This window comes from Lutra lutra, chromosome 6 (assembly GCF_902655055.1).
Source record: "Lutra lutra chromosome 6, mLutLut1.2, whole genome shotgun sequence".
Classification (NCBI taxonomy): domain Eukaryota; kingdom Metazoa; phylum Chordata; class Mammalia; order Carnivora; family Mustelidae; genus Lutra; species Lutra lutra.
In genome coordinates this window covers 35,512,849-35,533,283 of record NC_062283.1, presented here as the reverse complement: position 1 = coordinate 35,533,283, position 20,435 = coordinate 35,512,849, and the positions used below count along the sequence as shown (strand labels likewise).

At 46.4% G+C, this 20,435-nt stretch overlaps 1 protein-coding gene across 1 annotated transcript; it reads right to left on the bottom strand.

Annotated features, from left to right (window-relative positions):
* Nucleotides 1–5,246: 5,246 nt before the first annotated feature.
* Nucleotides 5,247–7,936, bottom strand: LOC125103080 (WW domain-binding protein 11-like). Its single transcript, XM_047734870.1, has one exon. It carries the CDS (start codon nt 7,751–7,753, stop codon nt 6,401–6,403), a length of 1,353 nt encoding a protein of 450 aa, XP_047590826.1. The 5' UTR covers nt 7,754–7,936; the 3' UTR covers nt 5,247–6,400.
* Between the last annotated feature and the right edge of the window lie 12,499 nt (nt 7,937–20,435).

Here is a 20,435-nt window from a genome sequence, read left to right as displayed (position 1 = left end):
TCTATATCACTAATTCTCTCTTCTGCCTCATGTATCCAAGCAGTAAGAGCTTCTGTTGCTTTTGTACCTCATTAATAACTTTTTTTTATTTCAACTTGGTTAGATTTTAGTTCTTTTATTTCTCCAGAAAGGGATTTTATTTCTCCAGAAAGGGATTCTCTAATATCTTCCATGCTTTTTTGAGCCCAGCCAGCACCTTGATAATCATCACTCTGTACATAATACTGACATTCTGACATAATAATACTAATGTCCATATTGATTAGGTTTCTAGCCATCAGTACTGCCTCTTTCGTTTTTTGTTTTTGTTTTTGTTTTTTCATGGTAAAACCCTCAACAGAGTAGGTTTATTTTTTTAACATTTTGTTTTATTTTTTTTAATTTATTTTTATTTTTTCAGTGTTCCAAGATTCATTGTTTATGCACCACACCCAGTGCTCCATGCAATATGTGCCCTCCTTAATACACTCTACCAGGCCCTCCTTACCCCCACCCCTCTATACCCTCCAAAACCCTCAGTTTGGTTCTCAGAGTTCACAGTCTATCATGGTTCATCTCCCCCTCTGACTTCCCCCAACTCCCATCTTCTCTCCTTTACCCAATGTCCTCTGTGTTATTCTTTATGCTCCACAAGTAAGTGAAACAATACAATAATTGACTTTCTCTGTTTGACTTACTTCACTCAGCATAATCTCCTCCATCCATGTTGATAGAAAAGTTGGGTATTCATCCTTTCTGATGGAAGCTTAATATTCCATTGTATATATGGGCCATATCTTTATCCATTTCTCTGTTGAAGGGCATCTTGGCTCTTTCCACAGTTTGGCAATTGTGGACACTGCTGCTATGACCATTGGGGTACAGATGTCCCTTCTGTTCACTACGTCTGTATCTTTGGGGTAAATACCCATAGTGCAATTGCAGGGTCATAGGATAGCTCTATTTTTAATTTCTTAAGGAATCTCCACACTGTTTTCCAAAGTGGCTGCACCAACTTGCATGCCCACCAACAGTGTAAAGAGGGTTCCTCTTTCTGCACGTCTTCTCCAACACTTGTTGTTTACTGTCTTGTTGATTTTGGCCATTCTAACTGGTATAAGGTGGTATCTCAATGTGGTTTTGATTTGAATGTCCCTGATGGCTCATGGTGATGAACATTTTTTCAAGTGTCTGTTAGCCATTTGTATGTCTTCTTCGGAGAAGTGTCTGTTCATGTCTTCTGCCCATTTTTGGATGTTATTATCTGTTTTGTGTGTGTTGAATTTGATGAGCTCTTTATAGATCTGGGATATCAGCTCTTTGTCTCTATTGTCATTTGCGAATATCTTCTCCCATTCCGTGCATTGCCTCTTTGTTTTGTTGACTGTCTGTTTTGCTGTGCAGAAGCTTTTGACCTTGATGAAGTCCCAAAAGTTCATTTTCACTTTTGTTTCCTTTGCTTTGGAGACATGTCTTGAAAGAAGTTTCTGTGGCCTATGTTGAAGAGGTTACTGCCTATGTTCTCCTCTAGGATTTTGATAGATTCCTGCCTCATGTTGAGGTCCTTTATCCATTTTGAGTTTATATTTGTGTATGGTGTAAGAGAATGGTCAAGTTTCATTCTTCTATATAGATGTCCCATTTTCCCAGCACCATTTTTTGGAGAAACTGTGTTTTCTCCACTGTATATTTCTTCCTGCTTTGTTGAAGATTATTTGACAATAGAGTTGTGGGTCCATATCTGGGCTCTCTACTCTGCTCCACTGATCTATGTGTCTGTTTTTGTGCCACTATCATGCTGTCTTGGTGATCACAGCTTTGTAGTAAATCTTAAAATCAGGCAACATTATGCCTGAAGTTTTGTTTTTCTTTTTCAGTATTTCCTTAGCAATTTGAGATCTCTTCTGGTTCCATACAAATTTTAAGATTGTTTGTTAGAGCATTTTGAAAAATGCTGGTGGAATTTGATCAGGATGGCATTGAAAGTATAGATTGCTCTGGGCAGTATACACATTTTAATAATGTTCATTATTCCAATCCATGAGCATGGAATGCTTTTCCATCTTTTTGTGTCTTCTTCAATTTCTTTCATGAGTGTTCTGTAGTTCCTCAAGTATGGATCCTTTACCTCTTTGGTTACATTTATTCCCAGGTATCTTATGGTTCTTGGTGCTATAGTAAATGGAATCAATTCTTTAGTTTCCCTTTCTGTATTTTCATTGTTAGGGTATAAGAAATCAACTGATTTCTGTGCATTGATTTTGTATCCTGCTACATTACTGAGTTGCTGTATAAGTTCTAGTAGTTTGGGGGTGGAGTCTTTTGGGTTCTCCATATAAGTATCATGTCATCTGTGAAGAGAAAGAGTTTGACTTCTTCATTGCCAATATGAATACATTTTACTTCTTTTTGTTGTCTGATTGCTGTTGCTAGGACTTCTAGTACTATGTTGAACAACAGTGGTGAGAATGGTCATCCTTGTCCTGTTCCTGATTTCAAAGGGAAAGCTGTCAGCTTTTCCCCATTGAGAATGATATTTGCTATGAGTTTTTCATAGATTTTATGAAGCTGAAGAATGTTATCTCTATCCCTATTCTGTGAAGTGTTTTAATCAGGAAGAGATGTTGTATCTTGTCAAATGTCTTTTCTGCATCAAATGAGAGGACCATGTGGTTCTTCTCTCCTCTTATTGATTTATTCTATCACACTGATGAATTTGTGAATGTTGAACCACCCTTGCATCCCAGGTGTAAATCCCACCTTTGCATGGTAGATAATCTTTTTAATGTACCTTTGGATCCTATTAGCTAGGATCTTATTGATAATCTTGGCATCCATATTCATCAAGGATATTGGTCTGAAATTCTCGGTACTGCCCCTTCTTCTTTCTTTTTTTTTTTTTTTTTGTGGTGAGTTTTTCCACCTTGTCATTTTATCCAGATAATAGATGAATGAGAGAACAAAATACTAAAAGGGTAGCAATGACCCACAGAGAAATATACACTAATCAAATCAGAAAAGACCAAAAACTGCAGAGAGAAGAAAGGGAGGAAAAGATATCTATCCATCTAGATAGATAGATATAGATAGATACAGATATCTATATATAGATATTGATCTATTGATCTATCTATAGATATAGATGTGTATATGTATACATAAATATATATGTATATCTATACATATATATGTGTATATATCTATATCTATATCCATATCTATATCTATATATAGAGAGATAGATATTAGACTGGTGAATAGAACAGAGCCATACACTGGATTTTGGGTGTATTTTGGTCTGTTAGAAAAAACTGCCTCCCAAAATTTGAAAGAAAGAAAAAAAAAATATATATATATATATGTAAATACAATGAAGGGATGGAAGATGAATGTAAAGATGAAAATTAAAAAACATTCTAAAAATGGAATTGATAAGATAAGAAGTTGGTTGAAAAAAGAAAAAAAGAGGAGAAAATGTGATCAGGCTGGAGACTAGAACAAAGCCATGCACAAGATTTAGGGTGTATTTTGATCTATTAGAAGAAATTATATCCCAACATTTTAAAGAAAAATATATATATACAAAAAACAAGGTTAAATACAATGAAGGGATAGAATATAACTATAACACTGAAAATTTTAAAAGATTTTTTAAAAGGTACTTATAAGATAAAATTGTTAGAAAAGGTTAAAATAGGAAAGAGGAAAAATTTAAAAATAGAATAAGAAAAAAATAAAATTAAAAAAATTTAACTTTGAAAGACTGAAGAATCATCAGGGAAAAGTCATGAATTCTATGTGTTGCATTCCCCTAGCTCTGTAGTTCCAAAATTCTCATTGATCTTGCTGATCTTCTGGGGTGGGGCCTGTTGCTGTGATTCTCAAATGTCTTTGCCCAAGGCAGAATTGCACCACATTTGCCAGGGGCCAGGCTAAGTAATCTTCATGGGCTTGGTCTCAGGAGCTTTTGTTCCCTGAATGCTTTCCATACAGCTTTGGAAGATGGGGATGAAAATGGAAGCCTCCCAATCTCTGGCCCCATAGGAGCTGAGAGCTCATGGCCCCACTCCAAAGTGCACTCTCAGAGAAAAGCAGTCAATCCCTCCCATCTCCCTCGTCTCTGGCCATACTCCATGCTCAACCAGCTTGTGACTGAACATTTCTATCTCAGGTGCATGGCCCCATTTGGAGTCTCCAAACCCAGAAGATTCCTGCTGGGTGCTCCCACACCAGTCCTCCTGGAAGAGGAAGGAAGCAGTCTCCATGGATCTGGCACCTGTGGGGTCCCTTTTCAAAGAACAGTGGCCCAACCATGCCTTGGATCATGGTTTAAGGTAAGCCCAAGCTGAGAACTGACTCCTCAGCTCCATCTATGAAGCCAGCTTCCCCACTCCAATACCTGGGAGTTCTGCCACCCTCAGACACCCCTGGTCATTTTGTGACCTCACAGGTCTTGATAACACACTATCCCCATGAGGGCTCCACCCCACGCTTAGCTTCTGGAGTGACGTCGCTCAGTGGATCAGACTTCTAAAAGTTCCAATTTTGTGATCTGCTGCTCCACAGCTTGACGGGAGCCAGCCCCTCCCCCCACAGTCTATCTTCCCTTAGGTTGCCTTGGGATTCACTTCTATGCACATCCTGCCTTTCAGAAAGGGTCAATCTTCTGTTTCTAGAATTGCTGCTCTTCTTCTTTTCTATCTCCTTAGATTTTGTAGGTGTTCAGAATGGTTTGATAACTATCTAGCTGAACTCCTGGAACATGATGATATTTAGGTCTCCCACTTCTCCACCATCTTGCTCATCCCTCCACATGTAGTGGTTTTTTGTTTTTGTTTTTGTTTTTGTTTTGTTTTTTTTCATTTCAGGTCTTTTAATAAGAAAAGCGTATACAACTGACAAAGTCAATAAAGTAAAAGTAAACTTTTCTGGCTATCCAATAATTTACACATGGTTTAAAACAAGCTTTCCCTGTTAATTAGTGTCAGTTTATAGAGCTCTGGAAAAATAAACAATCTTTAAGGAAAAGATTCATGTTCTATGCTATTAATAACCTCTCAATTTCTCCAAAGCCAGTATGATAATCTTGAAGGAAAATAATTCTCTTTATCCCTTAAAATTTAAAACTTAGTTTTAACCATATTTTCAGTAAGATTCTCATTGTGTACCAGCAATGGTAGTTCCTTAAAACACAATTTTTAAACACTTGCTTCTTTTCTACCCATAACACAGATACTGTATTTACATATTATCAGTAACACAGAAGATATCTTGGTGTAGAACATTTATTTATTTATTTCACGAAACACTCAAAGTTTAGGTCAGTGGGAAATAATTTTAATCAAAGAATTGTACATTTTCTTCCCACATATCTTGCTTTGTATTAGGAAATGACACTGCGATCCATTTCACTAAAATATTACAAAATATTTACAAGAAAATATTAAAATAACTCAAACACAAAAGGCAAGATGAGATATTTTTTTCCAGAAATCTCTACTCCAGTGCCCACTGCACACAAGAAGAGAATCAAAACAAGTAAGTAACAAAGATCCCCCTGATCACAAGTTTCCAAAGAATTGGAGAAGAGGAACAAACGGGATGAACACGGTGGTATGAAAGGGAATGGATATTAGCAGCACTGCTTCAATAACCAATCTATTCTGAATGAAATAATCCTCTCTTATATGTAATAAATTCTGAACAAGGCTAAACTTTAGGATATTCCTTGAACTGAAATTTAAAAATACCCTGACAGTGAAAGTCGCTCTTTCACAAAGTTTAGAAAGAGCCTCTTTCCCCACGAACCACTGATATGAACAGAAACCTGCTCTGGCATTAAAAGCTGTTACAGGAGCCCTTCCATCTCTCTCATGAAAGCTTCATAAACATCATCCTTAGTCTGCACTGAGACAGGAACAGATGGACCAGACTTGGGAGCTGCTTTGGCAAGAGGCACAGCAGAATCATCCTCTGACTTTCTTTGGGGAGCAGCAGTGGCCCCTTTATTCTCCTGACGTACCCTCAACGCAGTAGGCACGAATCGAGTGATCTCTGCCTTGGGATTAGTGATCTGTGGCTTGGCACTGATGGTTGCTGTTGCTTTCTTCTCAATGGTGGCTGCACTTGTATCATCCGCCTTGGGTCGCTGAATCAAGTTGGGTGGAGCACTTAAAACCCCTGGGTTCGGCAACGGAGCTGGTGGGAAAAGCCCAGGTGGGGCAGGTCCAAGTGGAGGCACCAAAGGTGGGCGCATCATGCCGGGACGAGGTGGAGGGATACCTGGAGGAGCAGGGGGAGGTAGCCTTGGTGGGGGTCCCCGAGGAGGAGGGCCAGGAGGCAGACCTGGAGGTGGCCCTGGGGGAGGGCCGGGGGGTCGGCCTGGTGGTGGCCCTGGAGGCAAAAGTCGGGGTAAAGGCCCTCAGAGTCCTGGCATTCCAGGTGGTCTCAGGAATGGAGGAGCTCCGGGAGGTGGTCCAGGAGGAAGGCCGGTGGGAGGTCCAGGAGGCCGTAAGGGTGGAGCCGGGGGTGGTCCAAGAGGAGGCGGTCCTGGCATGGGAGGTGCTTGAATCTGAGAAGGAGGAACAGACTGTGGGGGGGCTTGCTGCTGTGAAGAAGCAGTAGATGTGCCATCAGAAAGAAATTCCTCTTTATGCTGTTTTTGTGATTGCTTTTCTGCTTCAGAATCATCAGAATCATCTTCGTCGTCATCCTCTGAAAATTCTTCTACTTCTCGTCCCTCCTCAGGGATTTCCTGACCTGCCATTCGAAGCATCATGGCTTGAAGAGGAGTCAGCTCCTTCATGTTCTTCTTTTTCTTCCTTGATTTTCCAGGCATATCTGCAAATCTTACACTCAGACCTGACTTTTTTTCTTCATTGTTGTCTCTCTCGTTATCATCATGGTGCACAAATTCATCCCCTTCACTTTCTCCATCTGATCGGTCAGTGTCGCTGTCATCAGTACTGTCATCATGCTTATCTTGATCCATGTCTTCAGGATACCCGTCATCTTCACTGGTGCTGGAAACATCGTCATCATGGCCCCGTTGAGCAAGTTCTGGGCTATATAACATGTCTTCATCCCACCTACGAGGGGGAAGATCTAGGGCAAAGCCCACTTTACGGCCATACATTTGCAAGACTTGAGGAGGTGATGGACCAGGGGGAGGACCAGGAGGTTTTCTGCCAGGGGGCAAACGTGGCACACCATGTCCAAGAAGAGGAAGTATAGAAACTGCCCGTGTTGGAGGTCCATAGGCTGAAGTCTTTTTAAGGATGGAGGGTGGCTGGGCACCAGGAAGTGGAATGTCCTGGATCAAGATGTTGGAAGGAGCATGTGGCATATCTGGCAAGGGAATGCTCTCCACTTCCACATGCTGAGCATTCTTGACAGCATCAAAATATTGGCTAAGTTGTGCCCTTTTCTGTTCATATTCTACTTCTAGCTTTCTCAGTTCTTTGTAAATATCTGGATTCTCTTTTTCATAAAGTCGTAGAATACGTTCAAAGGTTTCACGTAGCTTTTTACGCTTGTCTTTCAGCACCTTCTCGTTTAACTGTGGTTGCTGCACCGGGTTAAACTCCATTTCATCCAATTTCTCCATGTCCCGGATAATCTGCTTGGGATCCTTCATCTTCAAAACTGCAGCTCGTACCATCATGCGCTGTTTTTTGTTCTTCTTTAATTCTCTCTTCCAGGCTTCTTTTCGGGCTTGGTCTGTGGGGTTCATAAATTTTCCACTCTTGGTGGATGATGTCGATCGCTGTCCCATGTTGACAATTTGTATGGTTTACTTGTTCATTAAAACAGAAAAACAAAAAAACACTTCTGCTGGACTCCTGGCACTGCGAGAAGCGGGGAGGGAACGATTCTCGGCCTCTTTTACCTCGTAGGGGCCTTCACCTCTGTGTGCCGGTCAGCCACCCAGCCACCGCCATCTTGAAAGCTCACGCCCCTCCCCACATGTAGTGTTTTATTCTGTCCTTTTCCTTACTTCTCTGAAGGGAAAATAGAATGGCGAGTGGAGATTTGTTTCTGATTTTAAGGAATGGGAGACAAGAGATTTGAAAGAGCAGTGTTCATGCTGACATTGTGCTCTGTGCCCAGGGAGTGAGGGTTTGAAGCTTGGACTTAGAAGCATTGGTGTTCAGGGAGGGTGTTGTCCAAGTTTCCCGCACACAGAGTTGCTCAGCTGGTCTGCCTAAATGGACCCGTTCCTGCCTTTTGAAGGGGAGCTTGAAGGTGGCTTGAGACCCTAGGACACTGGAGGAATGATCTGGAAGGGACACTTGGGTGGGCCAGTGTAGACAAGCCCAGGGAATTCCAGAGCTAACAATTAACACGTTTCTGAGACTGGAGTTTGCTTCTTTGAGTAGCATTGAGTAGGGGTGGAAGCAGTCTCTAGGTCTTGGGAATCACTGTGTCAGCAGGTGTGAGCCTGGCAGGGGAGTCAGATCAGATAGCTGGGAGATTGTGACACTATGGCATTGGGCCTTCTGCCTTGATGCACAGTCCAGCTTGCTCCAGGGACAGGGCTCTGCTCCCTAGCTAGCCCTCCTGCTGCAGATGTGATAGGAAACTTGCTTCTTTGTCTCAGCAGGGGGCTTGGTGGGAAGAAGCCCACAGGCAGCATTCTGGATTCTTGCCCAGTGTGCCCCTTGCTTCCTCAGACAAGGCACCACAGGTGTCCTCTCCTGGCATCTATGAATTCAGCCAGCAGAAGCACTTCTTCCAGAGTCACACTCCTGAAAAATCCTCCACTTTGATGTGCTGTGTGGAAGAGACCAGTTTTCACTCGGAACTGAAATCTCAACTCCCGCCATTAGGTTCCAAGGCCACAGGGCACATCAGTCTCCTTGAAGCTCTAGTTTCACATGGGGCCTCACATGCGAGACTGAGATCGAACCTGGGAAGCCTGCTGCTGTTGCTGCTGCTGCTGCTGCTGGTGGTGCTGCAGGCTCCTTCCTGAAAAGTGTGCAGCAAAGCCTGGTTTGTGATGACGTCCCAGGAGAGAGGGATAGGTGCACCATTCTGCCCCAGCACAGGAGGATGGCAGATGTCAGTCACAGGTGGCTGGTGCAGGGAGGAGAGATGTCTGTTTCCCAGGACCTTGAACAGAGGGAGATTTTGACCCTGGGATGCTTCTCTGCTCAGCTTTCTCAGGTGAGCACATCAGGCAAGGGGAGGAAGTGTATGTGCTCACCTGGAATTGAGGAAGGTGTCTGATTTCAGGTTTCATGTGCAAGTGGATTCCTCTTATGGCTCATTTTCCTGATGATCTTCAGGGTGCTGTAGGGGGACCCATTTTTCTGGGCAATGGAGGAGGTGTCTAGGGGTAGGAGGTAGTCCGTGTTCTACCTGCTGAGGAAGGTGCCTTACACAGTGGATTTGCTGATGTTTGTGTCTGGGAGAACTCAGAACATCTACCCTTTTAACAACTTTCATGTACAAGTTTTCCCCACTTTTCTCAAAGTTCATGGTAAGACACTTGACTTTTTGGAAAGATCTAGGTTATTACCAAGCTTCAGTAGCAGGAAGAAACCTGAAGAGGATTTCCCTCTTATGAAAAAAAGTTAAAAAATCGGCATTGCAGTCAGCATCTGTTTTGTGGGGAACTCTTACAGAGGTGGCATGCACCCAACCAGCTCCTTCCTGGGTACTGCTCTCTGCGTCCAGCCGCCCACAATTTGAATTGTGTTTGTGAGCATCTGCTGTGTTTATCTCCATTTATTTTGGGCATCTGTTAGGATGCTGTGTCCTGAGGCCTAAGAAGAGCCAAAGAGAAGGAACTTTTGGTGTCTGAGCATGCTCGCTCATTTTTCTGTAGAAATGAATGGTAATTCCTTTTTCTGTTTACATCATTTCTGATGTGAAAGTTTTCCTAGGAACACTGTACTTTCAAGTCACGGGGGAACATGTACCCCATCCCGCAGGATTAGCTTTCATCTCCATGCTGTACAGAATATTCCATGACTTGCAGATTTTATCACTCAAACATGGCACACTGACTACCTTCACCTGTTTCCATTTACCATCCCTGAATCTGGCAACTACCAATCTGCTCTCATTATCTATGCACTCAGTATCTTTTTCTCCATGTGGAATGTCCATGAGAGCCTCTGGTGTTTGTCTTTCTGTGTCTGAGTTACTTAATATAATACCCCCAACGTTGATGTTTCCATGTCTGGTAATTGTGAATAATGCTGCCATGAACATGGGAGTGCATCTGTCTATTGGAAAGAGTGTTTTTGTGTTCTCCAAAGAGAACTATACTCAATATAGTTCAAATACTCAGTAGAGCAATTACTGGCTCATGTGGTAGTTGTATTTCTTTTTCCTGAACCTTCACAGCATTTGTCACAGTGACTGCACCAATTTCCATTCCCACCAAAAATGCACAGTGTTCCCTTGTGTAGACACCCTTGACCACGATTGCCATTCCCACAGTTGTGAGGTGATAGCTGATTGAGGTTTTGACTTATGTTTCCCTGATGACAGTTAGTGATGTTGAACAACTTTTTCTGTGCCTGTTGGCTACCTGTATGCCATCTTTGGAAAGTATCTATTCATATATTCTCACCAGTTTTTATTCAGTTTTTGTTTGGATTTGAAGAAGTGTTTTGTGTATTTTGGATATTAGTCTCTTCTCACACATAGGATGTGCAGATATCTTTTCCTCATTGGGTTGGGTGCCTTTTAAGGGTTTGATGGTTTCTTTTGTCATGCAGAAGTTTCACTTTGCTGTCCTTCCACTTGTTTATTTTTGCTTTTGTTGCCTTTGTTTTTGGTGTCTGATGTAAAAGTCTCTTCCCCAATACCAGTATTGAGAAACTTGCTACCTGTGTTTTCTTCTTGTAGGTTTATGGATTCAGTTCTTATGTTCGAGTCATTCATCCATTCATAATTTGTATGTGCAAATTATGTAAGATAGTGTTTTGTGATTTGTATTTGCAAATTTGATTTGATTTGTATTTGATAGAGATTTGTATGTGCAAATTATGTAAGATAGTGTAAGAAAGTGATCCAGTCACATTCTTCTGCATTTAGTGTCCAGTTTTCCCAGTACTGTTCACTGAAGATACAGTCCTTTCCCCATTGTATATTTTCTGCTGCTGTGTCATAAGTGAAGACCATACATGTGTGGGTTAGTTTCTGAGGTTTCTCTCTTCCTTTTCTTTCCTATTCTTTTCTTTCTTTCCTTCCTTCCTTCCTTCCTTTCTTCTTTCTGGTCTTAACAATTTATGTGTTGGGAAAACATGCAGAATATATGCAGTGTGGACTTCATTGATGATGTCTTCATACTCTTTGTTAGGACTTTTCTCTGATATGTGTGTTTGTAAATGAGTAGCTGGATCTATAGCTGTCACCAGGTTGAACATTTGGGCACAACTACTTAAGTAGTATTCTATTCTCCCATCAGATACCAGGTTGTGTCTGATTGTCTTCATTTGTGTTGTTCTCAGTTACAATGATTGGTATCTATATTTAATTTTCCGTGGTAGGTTTATTAAAATGAATTTAATTTTTCTTAAAAGTGTGGATTATAAATCATCCTTATTTTATAATATATGTTTATCTAAAACAACATGTTTAAAGAAATGCACTTATTGGAAGCAACTGTTGGAACAGGACAGAAATATTATTAATTCCCATTCAGAGTTAATAATTCTACCAGATTAAGTTCAAATATACATTTAATATACTAATGAATAAACTTTGCCAAAAGTACTATGATTATCAGTTTCTGAACTTTCTATTGTTTTCCATTGACCTGTGTGTCTGTTTTCTGCCAGTACCATACTGTTTTGATGACAACAGCTTTGTAATCTAGCTTGAAATTGGAGTGTGGTGACTCCAGGTCACTTAGTCTCTTGTTTGCTTGCTTGCTTGCTTGCTTGCTTGATTTCTATCTGTGAGATTATTTATTTATTTATTTATTTATTTTTACTTAGGTTACATTTGTATTCTAAATGTTTTTCTCTCACTTATTTTTTTATTATGATCATATAATGTGTTGTTTCAGGGGTACAGGTTTGTGATCCTTCTGTTTCACACAACTACGGTGCTCACTTCAGCACATACCCTCCCCATGCCCATCACCCAGCCACTCCATTCCCCCACCCCCATCCCTTTCAGAAACCCTGTTTGTTTCCTGAGTTTAAGTGTCTCTTATGTTTTATCTCCCTCTCTGGTTTCATCTTGCTTCATTTTTTCCTCTCTTACCCTATGATCCTCTGTCTTATTTCTTAAATTCCGTATATCATCCATGAAATAAGGGGGGCCGCCGATGGTGGTGGAGGCCTTAAGGGGACATGCATGTTTTTCAGCTCTAAGGGGTTTTACACAGCTCCAAATGGCATGGATTCCTTCTCGGGGGCAAGTGGAGTCTTGTGGAGTGGCTCATTCATCCCCAGTCTGGAGGACTTGGGGACCAGAACTCTGGATTAGAATAAGGGCCAAGAGGCATGACTGGCCTGATCTGCCAGAGCTGAGATGACCTTCCCCAGTAGCTGAGAAGAGGGCAAGGGTCAGGATGAATGTAAGGAGGTCTCCCAAATGTGGGGGTGGCCTCAGGTGCGCACGCAGTTTTCTCCTGATCTGCGGGCACAGCTCAAATGACACGGTTTCCTTCTGGGGGAACAGTAGAGTCCTGTGGTGTGGCTCAAGGTCCCCATTCTTGAAAGCTGGAGTGCCAGTTATGGAGTCTGAAGCCTAAAAACCCAACCAAGGTACAGGGTTAAGGCCTAGTGGCATGGTAGGCTCAATCGGCCAGCACTGAGGTGAGCTCCCAGGGGCGCTGAATTGAGGACAGGGGTAAGGCTGATTGTCAAGCTACGGATTTCTGTCCAGGGGGCTGCTGAAGGTGCAATGGCCTCAGGGGACATGCAGGTTTTTCCTACTCTATGTTTTCCTAAGTTCCAAATGGAATGGTTTCCTCCTGGGTGGCAGGCCAAGTCCTAGAGTATGGCTCAGGGGTCCCCAAATGGGAGTGGTTGGGGGCCAGGTATCTGGGGAAGGAAGCCTGAAAACCCAACCTAGGTTTAGGTTTAAGGCTCAGGGGCATGGCAGGCCTGATATGCCAGCCCTGAGGCAGGATCCCAGGGGGACTGAGTTGAGGACGGGTGTCAGACGGTGTGTCAGGATCTGGGTTTTGTGACCAGGGGAGCCGCCAGAGTTGGAGGTGGCCTCAGGGAGTCATGCGGGTTTCTCCTGGTCTGAGGTTTCAACGCAACTGAATGGCATAGTTTCCTCCTGGATGGCAGGCAGACTCGTGGGGTGTGACTCTGGGGTCCACAATCTGGAGGTCTTGGGGGACAAAACACTGTGGATGGAAGCCTGAAAACCCAAACGAGAGTGTGGGTGAGGGCCTTAGGTCATGGCAGGCCATATGAGCCAGCTCTGGGGCAGGCACCCCAGGCGGTTGTGTGGAGGGGGTTGTTGGTGCATGCGCCTGGCTCACAGAGGACTTTCTCACATTGTTCAGGCTGTGAGTACTCAGAACCCCGGGCAGGCCCAGGTGGCAGCCCTAAGAACCCCCGCTACCAGAAGCGAGTTGGGAGGGGGATGGTTTCCAGCAAATTCTCATGAGCTTTCTGCCCAAATTGATACAGATTTGGGCAGGAAGTTCATGAGGATTGGCTGGCTTTGGGTGGCAATTCAGGCCTTGCTGGTGCGTGCAGTATAGAGCGCTTCTTCGCTAGGTGCACATCATGGCCATCGAGAAACACAGGCCAGGACCATGTGGGTCTACCGAGAGCCCCCACCCAGGGGAACTTTCCGAGGCAGAGTTGCAGGAGAGGGTTTGGCTGAACATCAGACCCTGTGTTTGTGCCCAGTGGGGCGTTGAAGGTGGGGTTGGCCTCAGAGCGGTCATGTAGGTTTCACCCTCTCTGAGGGTTTTGCGCAACTCCAAAGGGCACATTTTCCTCCTGGGTTGCATGTGTAGTCCTGGAATATGGCTCAGGAGTCCCCAATCTAGAGCGCTTGGGGCCAGGTCTCTGGGGATGGAACCCGGAAACCCAATTTAGGATTAGGGTTAGGGCCTAGGGGCAAAGGAGGCCCGATCTCCCAGCACTGAGGCAGTATCCCTGGGGGGCTGAGTCGAGGACGGGGGTCAGGTGGTGAGTCAGGTTCTGGTATTTGTGGCCGGAGGGCCCGCCAGAGGTGGTGGTGGCCCCAAGATGCATGTAGGTTTCTCCTGAGCTGAAGGTTCTGTGCAGCTCCAAATGGCAGTTTCCTCCTGATTGGCAGGTGGACTCCTATTTGCCTCTAGGGTGTCCAATCTGGAGGGCTTGGGGGAAAGCCACTGGGCATGGAAGACTGAAAACCCAACAAAGATTTTAGGGCGAGGGCCTAGAGGCATGGCAGGACTGATCCACCAGCGCCAGGGCAGGAACCCCACAGGGCTGAGTAGAGGGGGTTGATGGTGGTGTGTGTGCCTGGCTTGTGGAGGGCTTCTCGCAGTGCTCAAATGTGACCACTCGGGACCCCTGGCCAGGCCTAGGCAGCAGTCCTGTGGGACCAAGCTGCCAAAAGTGAGTTGACCGGGGGTTTTCTGGCCAATTCTCAGGAGCTTTCTGCCCAAATGAATATCATGGCCGCATTGGGCAGCGATTCAAGCCACACTGATGCCCGCAGTCTAGAGCACTTTCTCGCTAGGTGCATGTCACGGCCATCTGGGAATCCAGGAATATGGGCCAAGACCACAGGCTTCCATGAGGGTCCCGGTGCAGGGGAGCTTTCTGGGGGCAGAGTGATGGAGGTGGACCAGCTGAACATCAGCCTCTGGGATTGTGGCCTGGTGGGGCACCAAATGTGTGGGTGGCCTCGAGGGGTGCATGCAGGCTTCTCCCACTCTAAGGGTTTTGTGCAGCTCTGAGTGGCACAGTTTCCTCCTGGGTGGCAAAGCAGAGTCCAGGTTTGTGACTCAGGTTTGTGACCCCAATCTGGACGACTTGGGGGCCAGGTCTCTCTCTGGGGAAAGAAACCTGAAAACCCAACCTAGGTTTAGGTTTAAGGTCTAGGGCATGGTAGGCCCATTCTGCCAGTGCTGAGGTGGGATCCCCATGGGGCTGAGGTGGAGATGGGGGTCAGGCAGCATGTCAGGCCCTGGGTTTTGTGACCGGAGGGGGCCACTGAAGGTGGGGGTGGCCTCAGGGAGGCATGCGGATTTCTCCTGATCTGAGGTTTCAGCACAGCTCTGAATGGCACGGTTTTTTCTTGGGTGGCAGGCAGACTCCTGGGGTGTGCCTCCAGGGTCCCCAATCTGGAGGGCTCAGGGGACAGGCCCCTGGGAATGGAAGTCTGAAAACCCAACTGAGGGTTAGTGTGAGGGCCTTGGTGCTTGGCAGGTCATATCCACCAGCTTTGGGGCAGGCACCCCGGGGGCTGAGTAGAGGGGGTTGTTCTCAGCACGTGGTCCTGGCTCACAGAAGACTTTCTTACAGTGTTTGGGCTGCAACTACTTGGGAGGCAGGGCCAGGCCCAGGCGGTGTCCCTGCAGGTTCCTGCTGCTGGAAGCGAGTTTGTGGGGGCAGGTTTCTCCAGGTTGAGGGTTCTGCACAGCTCCAAATGGCATGGTTTCCTCCTGGGTGGCTGGCAGACTACAGGAGTGTGGCTCCAGGGTCCCCATTCTGGAGGGTTGCGGGGAGAGACACCTGGGAACAGAAGCCTGAAAACCCAACTGAGGGTTAGGGCCATGGCCTAAGGGCATGGCAGGCCTGATCTGCTGGCACTGAAGCAGGATCCCCAGGGGGCTGAGTTGTGGACGGGGGTCAGGTGGCATGTAAGTCTCCCGGTTTTGTGGCAAGGGGTGGCCCCTGGAGGTGGGAGTGGCCTCAGGGAGGCATGCGGATTTCTCCTGGTCTGAGAGGTCTGCGCAACTTCGAATGGCTCGGTGTCCTCCTGTGTGCCAGGCAGACTCCCGGTGGGTGTCTCTGGGGTCCCCAATCTGGAGGGCTCAGGGGACAGGCTTTGGGGATGGACACCTGAAAACCCAACCGAGGGTTAGGGTGAGGGCCTTGGGACATGGCAGGCCATATCTGCAAGCACTGGGGCAGGCACCCCTGGGGGTTGAGTAGAGGGGGTTGTTGGCGGCGTGTGTGCCTGTCTCACAAAGGGCTTTCTCACAGGGTTTGGGCCACGACCACTCAGGATCCCAGGCCAGATCCAGGCAGTGGCCCTATAGGCCCGCATCACCAGAAGCGACTTTGCTGGGGGTTTTCCGGCCAATTCTCCTGAGCTTTCTGCCCAAATTGATATTGATTTGGGGAGAAAGCTCGGGAGAATTGGCCAGCATTGGGCGGTGATTCGGACCACTCTGTCACCCATGACCTAAAGTGCTTTCTCCCTCGGTGGGAGTCTCAGCCATCCAGGAACATGGGCCGGGCCCACGTGGCTCCTGAGAGGGACCCCGCACAGGGGAGCTTTCTGGGGGCAGAGCTGAGGGAGGGTCTTCAGCTGAGCATCAAACACCGTATTTGCAGCTCAGTGGGGCTCTGAATGTGCGGGTTGCCTGGGGGCGGCAGGGTGTGTTTTCATTCAGGTTTCTGTCGCTCTGAGGGTTTTGCACAGCTCTGATCCGCATGTTTCCTCCTGGGTGGCAGGCGGAGTCTGGGGGGGGGTGTGGCTCAGGTGTCCCCAATCTGGAGGGCTTAGGGGCCAGGTCTCTGGGGATAGAAGCCTGAAAACCCAGAATGGGGTTAGGGTTAGCGCCTAAAGGCATGGTAGGCCCTATATGCCTGGCACTGAGGTGGGATTCCTGGTAGATTGTGGCAAGTACGGGGGTCAGGAAGCACGTCAGGCTATGAGTTTGTGACAAGGGGGTCCGTTGAAGGTAGGGATTGCCTCAGGGAGGCATGCAGATTTCTTCTGTTCTGAGGGTTCTGTGCACTCTGAATGGGATGGCTTCCTCCTGGGTAGCAGGCCGAATCCTGGGGTGTGGCTCAGAGGTCCCCAATCTGGAGGAACAGTGTCAGTGTGGCTTTAGATCTGTGGAGGCATTGTGAGCGGTATTAGATGCTGGAAGGCCCTGCAGTGCCAGTTCATGCCACTGGAGGGAGTGGTGAGCTGTGGTGCGAGAGTCCCTGGAAGGCATGGTAATGCTGCTTGCCACCGCTGGAGGCAGTGCCGAGTTGAAGTGGGAAATGCCTGAAGAGGAGTCAGTGCAGCCTGTTGGCTCTGAGGGCAGTGGTGAGGTGGTGGGTGAGAGACACTGAAAGTGAGTCACTGCAGCTTGTTTTTACAGGAGGGAGTGGTGAGCTGAAAACTCTCTGTTTCCCCAGGCTCTAGAGTGGTGGTAACAAACCCTGGAGCCAGGCCCCCACTCAGAATTGTGCATTCCCCCAGGTTTGCTGGTAATGAGCTGTCAGGATGGTTCAGGAGGATCCTCCTGGTGGAGGTCTGGAGCGGGGTGGGGGGGGAACCAAACCCGACTCATGGTGCATTTGGAACCAAGGAGTTGAGTGTTTGTTTGGAAGAGTATATTTGCTTCTCCAAAAAGGACAAGGGCATTGCTTGGCTTTCAAAGGAAGTTAATTACCTACCTTCCTAATTACCTTCCCCACAAGCATGTGGGGCACCTGTGTGGCTCAATGGATTAAGCCTCTGCCTTCAGCTCAGGTCATGGTCTCGGGATCCTAAGATCAAGACCCACATGGGGCTCTCTGTTAGGTGGGGAGCCTGCTTGCCCTTTTCCCTCTGCCTGCCTCTCTGCCTACTTGTGATCTCTCTCTCTCTCTCTGTCAAATAAATAAATACATCTTAAAAAAGTAAAAATAAAAAAATTTGAAAACAAGCATGTGTCTCTCCTTCGCCCAGGAATTGGAGCAGGTGTGCTGGCTTTAGGTGAGAGGTGCCTGCTTATCTTCACCTGACAAGGCTTCTTCACTCTGGCTCCACGAGACCCAAAATTTTGAAATCAGCGTCTGAGTCAGGCATGCAGCTTGTCCCAGGACATGAGCGTTCAGAGAAAACAGCAGGCCCATTGGGCGTAATGTCACATCCATGCCAGGATGGGAGGTAAAACCTCTCTTTCACCCCAAACCTCCTGGGCTTTTCTCTTGTCTCCAGTGGAACCACAAAGTCAAACTGAAGAGGCTGTCAGCAATCCAGAGTGGGTGCCCAAGTTCCTGAGTTTCCCTGCAGGGAGCACATGGTAGGGGATACCATTTTCTCTGTTTATTTCTGGCTTATAAATGTATTTGGAATATCTCTTTCCTAGGCAATCCCTTGGATTTGAAAGGGAAGATGAGATTGACTTGATGTATGTTTTGAACATAGAATGTGTTCCTTCATATAACAGTGTTTATTCCATTGGGCCTAGGCTGTGGTGCAATGGCAGGCATCTAGAATTAGGTGGCTGTTTGTGGTCAGATAGAGACTTGGATGATGTCTTCTCCTTTGTCAAAGGTGATGTATCCTAATGGATTCGTCTTTTCATCCAAAGAGTTCCAGTGAGGGCAAAGGGAAAATTCAAAATGATTCCAAAGAGCCTTGGACGATTTAAAAGGGAAGCTTGACTTTCCAGTTTCACTCAAGGAACCATCTAGATTGTTGGACATGCCGTATTTTCTCTGCAGTTTCATGGCTGGTAAAATCAGAAGGAGAGTCTTTGGGAATTCCCCTGAATAGAGGCATTCTGGTGGTTTCAAGGGGCTTGGCGTCAGGAACCCTTGGGTGAATTTCTGTGGCTGCTTGCCTGAAGCTGGGTGAGTCATGTTATCCCACAGGGTTTTCATTCCCTCCTTAGGAAATTGCTGGCAGGGACTGTTCTGCTTAAAGTGGAGCCCTCCTGCACTGTCGGTGGACATGCGGGCTGTTGCAGTCACTCTGGAAGAGTATGATTGTTCCTCCAAAAGCTAAAAACTGAACAACCCTAGGATCCAGCAATTGCCCTCCTAGGTACTTCCCTAAAGGGCACAAAAATGCACATTCAATGGGGTACAAGCACCGTGATATTTACAGCAGCATTATCCACCATAGTGAAACTATGGAAGGAGTCCCAATGTCCATTCACCAATGAGTGGAGAAAGATGTGGGGGGTGGGTTATGTCTCCCCCATCTTCTTAATGGAATCAGAGTCAGCTTCAAAAAGAATGAAATCTTACCATCTGCAAGGATGTGGATGGATCTAGAGTGGATTAAACTAAGCAAAATCAGTAAGAAAAGACCAATAGCCTATGACTTGACTCCTATGGAATTTCAGAAAGAAAACAGATGAACACAGTGAGGGGAGAAAGATAGACCAATGAGGAAACAGACTTAACCTTAGAGCGCAACCCAAGGGTTGCTAGAGGGCAGGGGTGTGCGATAAGGGTTAAATGGGTGACGGTTATTAGGGAGGCACTTGTTGTGATGAGCTCTGGGTGTTCTATGCAGGTGAGGATTCGTGAAATCCTACCCCTGAAGCAAAGGATTTACCACTGCATGGAAACTAATTGAAATTGAAGTCAATGAAGAAAAGAAGACCATGTTCTGCTTCATGAAGAGCAAGGTAAAAATGGAGTGATTTTTCGCTCTCCTATTCTGTAGATGATCATTTTCAAACACACCGTCATAGGATACGCTGGTTTCTGATTGCATAAGGAGCCCTCGGAAAGCTGCCATGAAAGATTCAGATCTCAGAGCATGTCCATGGTCCATCCATATGTTACTTACAGTTTGCCCACGTACAAATGTAAGTGGAGAGAAATATGGCAGAAGAGAAAAGGAGGTGTTAAGTATTCAGGAGGTAGCCTTCTCCCTTTCTCATGAAAGCCCTGGGCCAGTGTAAATTTAGAAGGAGGGGGCATCCCAGAGCTTTGCAGCAGACAGGGGAGTTCCAGTTGTGCCTAGAGCTGACAGGGGTCCCTGAGGAGAGCTGAGTTAGGGGCATGGCAGTGCCAAACTGCTGGTGCTGAGGTGGATTCCCTGAGGGGCTGAGTTGAAGATGGGGAGTCAGGCGGTGCATCAGTATACAGGTTTGTAGCCGGGAGACTGCAGAACGTGGGAGAGTCCTCAGGGAGCCATGCAGGTTTGTCCAGCTCTGAAGGATTCTGCACAGCTCCAAAGGGACTGGTTTCCTGCTGGGTGGCAGGCAGACTCCTACAATGTGGCTCCAGGGTCCCCAATCTAGAGGGCTTGGGGGACGGGCCCCTGGCGAAGGAAGCCTGAATACGCAACTTAGGGTTAGGGTTAGGGCCTAGGGGCATGGCAGGTCCAATCTGCCAGCGCTGAGGCGGGCTCCCCTGGGGCTTGAGTTGAAGGAATGTATCCGGTGGTGTGGCAGAATTGGGGTTTGTGGCCAGGGGGGCCACTGATGGTGGGGGTGGTTTTAGGGGGGCATGCAGGTTTCTCCCTCTCTAAGGGATCTGCAGAGCTCCAAATGTCATGGTTTCCTCCTGTGTGGCAGTTAGATTCCTGGGGTGTCACTCAGGGGTCCTTAATCTGGGGAGCTTGGGGGCTAAGACTCTTGG